Raw genomic sequence first — 11,014 nt, 5'->3', positions numbered from 1 at the left:
CACATTCAATATATATGAAAAGAAAATAAAAAACCGGCGATGATTAATTTTTTCTACTGCGTGGTTTGGATTTCAAGGAAAATGGAGAAAATTGTAAGTTTTTTAACTACGCAATTCGGCAACAACTCGCGCTACAAGACTCCCACTCACACGGCGGAAGAAATTTACTTACATTTTTTTTTACAAGATATAAGTCGGTGTTTTTTTGTTTTATCTACATCTTAATTTAGTTGAACGAGATTTAAATCTTTTTTTTTTAACGTATTATGTACCAAATCCTTTTGTTCTTTGAAAAAAAAAAATTGAACACGCGCTGCAGTGACGTGGTTTAATTTCATTTTAAATCGATATATCTTCGCAAAAAAAACAGAAAATGATCAAATAAAATAAAATAAATATTTAAATCTTTCGTTTTTTTACTACAAACTGCCGCGTCCTACTTCCAGGACCAGTCAAGTTTAACGACGGTTATGAAAAGTGTTGCCAAGCCTCACGAGAGACAAAAAAAACAAAAAAAACACGTCACTGCCTTTCAAAACAAGCCCAAAACAAGCGGCACCCATGTTAGCGGATGGCTGTTTAAGCACGTTCCAAACCGCGACCCTCAATTATAAGCGGACTTGGCAACTGGCTATGACGCTCAACGCATACATAATGAAGTCACTTTCTCAACTCTTCGGTTAGGAAAGAAAAAAAAAAAAACCGGAGAAATTCATCATTTCTAGTGTTTTCATAATTTCTGGGAAAATTAAATCACCCCCCCCCCGTTATACTGCGCATTTACCCTCGTTTACCATGTTTGTTTTTAAATGTGCTTCCCTATGCTTTACCTGACCTCTCTGTGCTTTACAATGCTTCCCTATGCTTTACCACACCTCTCTGTGCTTTACATTGCTTGCCTGTGCTTTACCAGACCTCTCTGTGCTTTACAATGCTTCCCTATGCTTTACCACACCTCTCTGTGCTTTACAATGATTCCCTATGCTTTACCAGACCTCTCTATGATTTACAATGCTTCCCTATGCTTTACCACACCTCTCTGTGCTTTACAATGCTTCCCTATGCTTTACCAGACCTCTCTGTGCTTTACAATGCGTCCCTATGCTTTACCACACCTCTCTGTGCTTTACAATGATTCCCTATGCTTTACCAGACCTCTCTATGCTTTACAATGCTTCCCTATGCTTTACCACACCTCTCTGTGCTTTACAATGCTTCCCTATGCTTTACCAGACCTCTCTGTGCTTTACAATGCTTTCCTATGCTTTACCACACCTCTCTGTGCTTTACAATGCTTCCCTATGCTTTACCAGACCTCTCTGTGCTTTACAATGCTTCCCTATGCTTTACCAGCCCTCTCTGTGCTTTACATTGCTTCCCTATGCTTTACCAGACCTCTCTGTGCTTTACAATGCTTCCCTATGCTTTACCAGACCTCTCTGTGCTTTACATTGCTTGCCTGTGCTTTACCAGACCTCTCTGTGCTTTACACTGCTTGCCTGTGCTTTACCCATGCAGGCGTTATTTCCCATATTACAAATACTGAGCCGTTTATTGTTTTGCGTGAGAAATCTGAAGTGAAATTTGAATAATGCCCACAGCCGACCTCGTGAGACGTTGCTCTAGAGATGTCGGTCTTTGCAAATTGCAAATTGCAAAAAAAAAAAAAACTGCAACACCGCAAATCTGCAAAGGACTGCAGCCGGGAGATTTCAAAGCACACGCCTTCAAGATAAGAACATAAGAACATAAGAAAGTTTACAAACGAGAGGAGGCCATTCAGCCCATCTTGCTCGTTTGGTTGTTAGTAGCTTATTGATCCCAGAATCTCATCAAGCAGCTTCTTGAAGGATCCCAGGGTGTCAGCTTCAACAACATTACTGGGGAGTTTACAACAAGATAGCATGGATCAGAATTTCTGTATACAGAGCCTATAACAAGTATTCACCCCTCGTGGACGTTTTCACAGTTAGTTATGTTAGAACCTGAAATCCTGATGCATTTAAATAGGATTTATTTTCCTTTGATTTACACAAACCTTCTCAACACTTTGAAGAGGCAAGAGACTTTTTATCATGAAACAACAGTTAATGAAAAATAAAATAAAAAACCTGAAATGTCTTGCTTAGATAAGTATTCACCCCCCTGAGTCAATATTTGGTAGAACCACCTTTGGCAGCAATTACAGGTGTCAGTGTTTTGGGGTAAGTCTCCACCAGGTTTGCACATCCTGGATCGTGCAATATTCGGCCATTCTTCTTGGCAAAATTGCTCAAGCTCTGTCGAGTTTGATGGGGATCGCTGGTGGACAGCAATCTTCAAGTCTTGACACAGATTCTCAATCGGATTCAAGTCCGGGCTTTGACCGGTCCACTCTAGGACATTCACTTTCTTGTTTTTAAGCCACTCCAGTGTCTCTTTGGCTGTGTGCTTGGGGTCATTGTCCTGCTGAAAGGTGAACTTCCGTCCCAGTTTCAGCTTTCTTGCAGAGGGCAGCAGGTTTTCCTCAAGGATTTGCCTGTATTTGGCTCCATTCATTTTTCCTTCTATACTGGCAAGTGCCCCAGTCCCTGCCGATGAGAAACATCCCCATAACATGATGCTGCTACCACCATGCTTCACAGTAGGGATGGTGTTACCTGGGTGATGTGTTGGGTTTGCTCCAGACATAACACTTTGCATTTAGGCCAGATAGTCCAATTTTTGTTTCATCGGACCACAGAATCTTTTGCCACATCTTTTCAGAGTCTCCCACATGCCTTTTTGCAAATTCCAAGCAGGATTTTACATGGGCTTTTTTCAGAAATGGCTTCCTTCTTGCCACTCTTATTATTATTATTTATTTCTTAGCAGACGCCCTTATCCAGGGCGACTTACAATTGTTACAAGATATCACATTATACATTATTTCACATTATACAGATATCACATTATTTTACATACAATTACCCATTTATACAGTTGGGTTTTACTGGAGCAATCTAGGTAAAGTACCTTGCTCAAGGGTACAACAGCAGTGTCCCCCATTGGGGATTGAACCCACAACCTTCCGGTCAAGAGTCCAGAGCCCTAACCACTACTCCACACTGCTGCCATACAGGCCAGGTTTGTGGAGTGCCTGAGCTATTGTTGACACATGGGCAGTTTCTTCCACATCAGCCGTGGAACGCTGTAGGTCTTTCAGAGTTGTCGTTGGCCTCTTCCTGCTCAGTTTGGGAGGACGGTCTGCTCTAAGCAGATTCTGGATTGTGCCGTATACCTTCCACTTCTTAATGACTTGACTGTGCTCCAAGGGATATTCAATGCCTTTGAAATCGATTTTACACCCCTTCCCTGATCTGAGCCTTTCCACAACTTTATCCCGGAGCTGTTTTGAAAGCTCCTTGGTCTTCATGGTAGTATCTTTGCTTTGAATGCTCTACCCAACTGTGGGACCTTACAGAGACAGGTGTATTTAATCTGAAATCATGTGAACCACTTTTATTGCACACAGAAGAACTCCATTTAACTTATTGTGTGAATTCTGAAGGGAATTGGTTGCACCTGAGCTTATTTAGGAGTGTCATAGCACATCGGGGCAGCAGTGTGGAGTAATGGTTAGGGCTCTGGACTCCTGACCGGAGGGTCGTGGGTTCAATCCCAGGTGGGGGGGACACCGCTGCTGTACCCTTGAGCAAGGTACTTTACCTAGATTGCTCCAGTAAAAACCCAACTGTATAAATGGGTAATTGTATGTAAAAATAATGTGATATCTTGTAACAATAGTAAGTCGCCCTGGATAAGGGCGTCTGCTAAGAAATAAATAATAATAATAATAACAAAGGGGGTGAATACTTATCTAATGAAGACTTTTCAGGTTTTTATTTTTAATTGATTTGTTTTTTCACCCCCCCCCCCCCCCCCCCCCCATTTTTTCACACGTTGAAAGTGTTGAGTAGGTTTGTGTAAATCAAAGGAAAAAAAATCCCATTTAAATGCATCAGGATTTCAGGTTGTAACACAACAAACTGTGAAAACGTCCAAGGAGGGTGAATACTTCCTATAGGCACTGTATCTGGAGAAGCACTGATGAAACTCTGTATTAGGGTTATTTAGCAGAAGATATTGAGAGGATCTGATTCTGGGAAGACAGAGGGGGTGTCTGTCTGTCTATCTGTCTGTCTGTGCTTCCCTATGCTTTAGCAGACCTATCTGTGCTTTACAATGCCCCCCTATGCTTTAGCAGACCTCTCTGTGCTTTACAATGCTTCCCTATGCTTTACCAGACCTCTCTGTGCTTTACAATGCTTCCCTATGCTTTACCAGACCTCTCTGTGCTTTACAATGCTTCCCTATGCTTTACCAGACCTCTCTGTGCTTTACAATGCTTCCCTATGCTTTACCAGACCTCTCTGTGCTTTACAATGCTTCCATATGCTTTACCACACCTCTCTGTGCTTTACAATGCTTCCCTGTGCTTTACCAGACCTCTCTGTGCTTTACAATGCTTCCCTATGCTTTACCACACCTCTCTGTGCTTTATTGCACTTTGCTGTGCTTTTACACACACACACACACACACACACACAGAGCTGTGCTGTTTTGTCGCATGTTGGGTTTCCTGTAACCTCAGGTTGGTTTCCTGTTTTGTGTAAGATTCTGAGCGCAGTGCAGTTAAAAATACAGAGCTGGGCTATTCTGGGACCCTGTTTGTCTCTCCATCTCCATTCAACACTGAACTGTCAAGGAGGAAAGAGACAGAGACAGAGAGACACAGAGAGACTGGGAGACAGAGACACAGAGACAGAGGGACACAGAGACAGAGACACATGGAGAGACTGGGAGACTGAGACACAGAGACACAGAGACAGAGACACAGAGACAGAGGGACACAGAGACAGAGACACACAGAGAGATTGGGAGACAGAGACACAGAGACAGAGGGACACAGAGACAGGGGGACACAGAGTGACACAGAGACACTCAGAGTAAATGAGTTATTGCAATGCTGTTTGTAAACATCATAAAAAAGCAAGGGGCTTGTTCAACATGATGAAAGACAAGACTTTTGTAACAGTTTGTCCCTGTCCCTGTGTCTCACTGCCTCAGTATCTCTGTCCCTCTCTCTCTCTCTCTCTCTCTCTCTCTCTCTCTCTCTCTCTCTCTCTCTCTCTCTCTCTCTTTCTCTCAGCTCTGAGAACAATGGAACAACAATCAGACGCGCCTGAAAAATAACCTGACCCTGAACCGCGTGTTCGACAACAAAAAAGACGAGCGCTTCCTCTCACACTGAAAGAGACTCGCTCTCGTTCCCCTCCTCTCTCTCTCTCTCTCTCTCTCTCTCTCAGTCTCTCCCCCCTCTCTCAGTGACGACCTACAATCTCCTCTCTCTCTCTCCCTCTCTCTCCCTTCCTCCCCCTCTCTCAATCTCTCCCCCTCTCTCTCGCTCTCTTCCTCTTCTCTCTTTCATCTCTCCTCGCGCTGAAAGGAAGTTCGTTGCTTTTGCAAACTTTGCTCGCTATCTCTCTCTCTCTCTCTCTCTCTCTCTCTCTCTCTCTCTCTCTTTCTCTTTCTCTGTCTCTCTTTCTTTCTCTCTGTCACTCACTCTCTCCTCAGAGCTGCTGCTGTTCAAAAACGTTTTGTCTTTTCATTTGTTACAAGAACGCGTCTAACGCTATAAACAATAAAACTACAATAATAATAATAATAATATTAATAATAATAATAATCATCACGATTAATTAAAACAATAACACTTTAGCTTCCAGAGGATTTATATATTTTTATGAATGACACAAAAATGGGACCAAGATTAAAGCGCTGTATATTTCAGCTCATTTACAGCGCTGTCGGTAAGTAGACTTTTTAATAAATTCATCGAACTGTTTATGTGAAAAACGTATGAAATATATATACATATATAAATAAATCTCGAAATGTATTTTTGTTTACGACTGTAAGTCGCCCTGGATAAGGGCGTCTGCTAAGAAATAAATAATAATAATAATAATAATAATAATAATAATAATAATAATAATAATATTAAATTATTCACTATTTTAACGTCACTTTATTCAGCAGCTTTCATTCGGCTTCATGAAGCACAGCGAGTTCATTCTAGAGGAGATCAACTTTTATCCAGAGCTGTGAATATATTTTTAAAAAAACTACCGTTTACAAAAATGAAACGAAATAGTGTGTCTGCAACTCAAGGATTACAATGATTTTAATAATTTAATAACTGAAACTTTTTGTGCGTGTTCAAAAACAAACTCTTCATCTTTTGCAATCTGATTTTGATTTCAATTGATTTAAATCTCCTTTTCAACTCGTGTGAGACCAAAGCTGCGATATTCTCTACAAGGACAAATGCTGCTATTGATTCAACTCTAGTTACAGTTGGGAAGACAGGGGCTGGCATAAGAAAGTTTCCAAACGAGAGGAGGCCCCATTCAGCCCATCTTCCTCGTTTGGTTGTTAGTAGCTTATTGATCCCAGAATCTCATCAAGCAGCTTCTTGAAGGATCCCAGGCTGTCAGCTTCAACAACATTACTGGGGAGTTGGTTCCAGACCCTCACAATTCTCTGTGTAAAAAAGTGCCTCCTATTTTCTGTTCTGAATGCCCCTTTATCTAATCTCCGTTTTATCTAATTGGTTGGTTGTCACAGTGCTCATAACTATGACACTATGTCTGGCAGGTGAAGCTAACACTGAAACGTGTAATTTGAGCGCAATTCCATCTAACATAAAGATTAGCGCATATCATTTTTTTCATACCCAAAGCAAAAAAATTAATATCTTGTTATTTATGTTATAACTCTTAGTAGTATTGGAGTTTGTTTGAACTGATGGCCATGTTAATAGAACCGGATACTGGTTATCTTTTGGTGTAAAAACCAAACCAGTAGGTTCTCCCAGTAGTACTGAGATAATTAAATTGTCATGTAAAGTCGGGTTGGTCTCATCGTTTTTGAGGTTGGTTTTTCACATGGAAATTCTATAGGAAGAAGTCTTATATTTTCTACTTTTTTTTACACCAAAATGTGGGATATGTCACCATATAAAGCTTATTTAAGTTATTTACTGTTTGTCCTCCGGTTCTGTGGAGGCTGTGGCATTATTTTGTAGCGTGGGGCAACATTTCAAATAGATATAGGTCGATATTTTTTATGTTCACACAAAAAGTAAAAAAAATAATATTTTTGGTCATTGTACACAGTAGAAACTATGTTATTTTTTTAAAAAATGTTGCATTATTGTCTGCTGTAAAACCAAGGACATTCTTTGTGACAACCAACCCCCTATCGTGTGACACCCAACCCCAGTACGGGGCAGGTTGTCAGAGGCGACCGGCGCGTTTTCAACCGTCTAAATATCATATTTGCAATAAAGTTATGCTGAATTAAAAAACATGAATTTGCACGCGAAGAGTTATTCTTCAATATAACGAGGAACAGAACCTCGCAGAATGCCACCAGATTGAGGAAAATAATAGAGTAAAAGGTGTGACAACCAACCCCGGTCTCCCCTAATTAACATCGAGTTAGCTGACAGCTGGACATCTCTGAGTAAGCGGCTGGATCGCAATCTCGATTTCAAGACGCGTGTGGATCATCTTGCAATCCAACATCATGCTAGACTTTCTGTATAGACTCAAATCTTGGTTTTCATTAGTTACACCCAGAAAAAAAAGCTAATTTATTGTAGATTTCTACCACAAATCGATTCTGGTGAGTCTGTAGGTTAGCATCGTTCTAACATTAATCAAACTGGATCCTGATATCACGCAGCCCTGAGATATACATTACAAACTCCTCCTCGTGTGTTATATGGCTCGCTTGACGTTTGAACCCCGGGTATATCTGTTTTCATTCAAGGCTATGCTTTGTAAGCGGTCTCCACACACAAACGGATACTTTACAGTCGCTACAGTCTTCGGTCGCACTCAGTTTTGTGTTTGACGGCTCCTCAAGTCCGTATCATTTGCTTGTTTTGCTCCGTGGTCTTGAGATGAATTTCAGTCTAAGGGCTGAATTGCACGCTTATCTCTCTCCTGGAGAGCTGCGCTTGTTTTAAATGATTGATTAGGCGTTTCTCTGATGGTTTGTCACAAGCTGATTTGCTTGTCGTGTTGAGTTTGACTCGTCTGTGTTTTCAAAGTATTTTAGTTCTGTATTTGTATTGTACTGTCTGTATGTTTTATTATACAGCTGCTGTATCTATCTATCTATCAATCTATCTATCTATCTATCTATCTATATATTATTATTATTTATTTCTTAGCAGACGCCCTTATCCAGGGCGACTTACAATTGTTACAAGATATCACATTATACATTATTTCACATTATACAGATATCACATTATTTGACATACAATTACCCATTTATACAGTTGGGTTTTTACTGGAGCAATCTAGGTAAAGTACCTTGCTCAAGGGTACAGCAGCAGTGTCCCCCACTGGGGATTGAACCCACAACCCTCCGGTCAAGAGTCCAGAGCCCTAACCACTACTCCACAGCTGCCCAACGTTTCGATATGTTGTCCATATCTTTCTCAAGGGAGCCTGTGTTTGAATCAAAACATTAGAGGTGTTTATAGGTTTTTGACGGCATGACAACTACTTGTTATTGTTTGTATTCAAATCCATGATTTATTCTTACATGATGTAATGGTGTTCTATATATTGTGACATCATTTTTACTTCTATCTTTGAATCTGTATTCATTCTAATTAACATTACTTTATATAAACTTATATTTTTATTATATCATGCAATGCTGGCTCTGAGGATCAGTCTAGATTTGGCCTCCCCAGCGCATCAGTATGCACAACTTTTGAATGAATTTTGTTTATTTATTTAAATGTTATATATTTATTGAAGTTAATTAGTTCATTCTTTTCTGTTGAGTCCCGCTGGCATAATCGTGTTCAGCCTATTTATCCATTTACTTTCTTTTATTCTTCTATATGTCGCATTGTCTAATTTTAGCTGCTCTAATACTACAAACTTTACATCATTCATGTCCTGTCCTTAACTGGTGAAGTGCTGTACTATTGGTTCATTCATTAATTTATTTCTAATTAATAAAAGGTGGTTCTAAATTCTTTTATATAAAGTGGTTCCAGTCTCTCCGACATATTTGATTTCATCACATTTTTCACAGGCTATTCCATAAACAACATTGCTATTTTTACAGTACGTATTAGTTATTTATTTCTTAGCAGACGCCCTTATCCAGGGCGACTTACAATTGTTACAAGATATCACATTATTTTTTACATACAATTACCCATTTATACAGTTGGGTTTTTACTGGAGCAATCTAGGTAAAGTACCTTGCTCAAGGGTACAGCAGCAGTGTCCCCCCCACCTGGGATTGAACCCACAACCCTCCGGTCAAGAGTCCAGAGCCCTAACCACTACTCCACACTGCTGCCCAAATAGTTTTTAGTGGATATGTGATGTTCTTATGTTTAATTGTATTTTTACTTTTGTCCATGTATTTACACACTTTACATCTACTGGTGCACATGTTCGTAGAACCTATTTTGTCAATTAATCTTTTAAGTTTACTGTGAACTAAAATATCATCTAAATTAGCTTCTCTTTTGAATGCTACAACGGGCCTTAAGAAATACTTTTTTTAATTTTTCTGAGTTATGTAGAATCCGCAAGTGTTTCCAAACTATCTTAGAAATATTGGGCAAAAGTTTAGAGTGAGTCATTACTAACGGGACTCTCTTTTTTATCTCTAGTTTTATAATCTAGTAGATCATCTCTTTTTAGTTTATCCACTTTTCTTAGCTCCGTCTCTATAATTCTTTCTTTGTATCCTCTTTTTTAAGATCTGTTTTTAATACATTTCTTTGTTTTACAAAGTCACTTTCTTTTGAGCATATTCTTCGTATTCTCAATCCTAGACTCTTTGGGATTGTGTATCGGATGTGCAGAGGACATGTGTAAATACTGGTGCATGTCAGTAGGTTTACAGAAGAGGTCAGTCTCAGTTGAACCTTCTTCAAGTTTTACTATGGTATCTAAAAATTCTATTTATTTCCTTGTCCATCGAAGCTCCACCTTAATATTACTGTGTATTTCATTTGCCATTTTATGAAACTGGAAAAGAGATTCTTCTCCATGTGTCCAAACCCCCAAAAATATCTACAAACCGAATGTATTCTAAAGGTTCCCTTTCCGATTTTCTAAGTAATTGTTCTTCCAATTTCCCCATGTATGTACTGGCAAAATGCATTCCTAATTTAGATCCAAATGCTGTACCATCGTTTTGTTTGTAATTCTTATTAACAAATGTAAAATAACTGTTTTCTAAAACTATGTTGATCACGTTCAGCACCTCTGCTGTTGGTATTGATTGATCTATTATTATTATTTGTTTATTTAGCAGACGCCTTTATCCGACTTACAGAGGCTAGGGTGTGTGAACTATGCATCAGCTGCAGAGTCACTTACAACTACGTCTCACCCGAAAGACGGAGCACAAGGAGGTTAAGAGACTTGCTGGTCAGTGAGTTAATGGCTGAGGTGGGATTTGAACCGGGACCTCCTGGTTACAAGCCCTTTTCTTTAACCACTGGACCACACAGCCTTCTTATCTAGTCTATTATCTAGTGCTTTTTGACAAGCTTCTAAAGTTTCTTTATGAGGGACACGGGTACAAGGATTTTACACCCATGCAAAATAAAATTGTATTCTCTGGAAGGTTGTGTTTTAGTGATTCAAGTCTTTTTAAAAATTGTGTTTGTATCCTTAACATAGCTTATTAATTTCTCAACGTGCGACCTAAGTTGTTTTTCTGCTATTCCAGCTATTATGTGTGTTGGATGAACGAGCGTTCTGACTATCATATCGCATAGGGTGATTTTCTTTGTGTGTTTTAGGATTTCCTCTTGCTAGACCTGTTCTTGCGTTATGTGGCTGCATGTATTTTATTTAATTCTTTTGATATAATTCCTTTATTTTATAGTCTCTCCGCAATTTCCTTAACCTCTTCATATATATATATATATATA

General features: G+C 39.4%; 1 protein-coding gene across 1 annotated transcript in view; it reads left to right on the top strand.

The window, feature by feature from the left end:
- Window positions 1-5,373: 5,373 nt before the first annotated feature.
- LOC117422757 (scavenger receptor cysteine-rich type 1 protein M130) overlaps window positions 5,374-11,014 on the top strand; it is a 23,651-nt gene continuing 18,010 nt past the window's right edge. The window contains exon 1 of the mRNA XM_059021057.1: window positions 5,374-5,831. Coding sequence (XP_058877040.1) covers window positions 5,765-5,831 — 67 coding nt within the window. The 5' untranslated portion in view covers window positions 5,374-5,764. The remainder of the gene's footprint in view (window positions 5,832-11,014) is intronic.

The sequence above is a fragment of the Acipenser ruthenus genome, unplaced genomic scaffold (genome assembly GCF_902713425.1).
Source record: "Acipenser ruthenus unplaced genomic scaffold, fAciRut3.2 maternal haplotype, whole genome shotgun sequence".
Lineage (NCBI taxonomy): Eukaryota > Metazoa > Chordata > Actinopteri > Acipenseriformes > Acipenseridae > Acipenser > Acipenser ruthenus.
The sequence above is the reverse complement of the archived record's forward strand: the minus strand, read 5'-3'. Positions and strand labels throughout refer to the sequence as shown.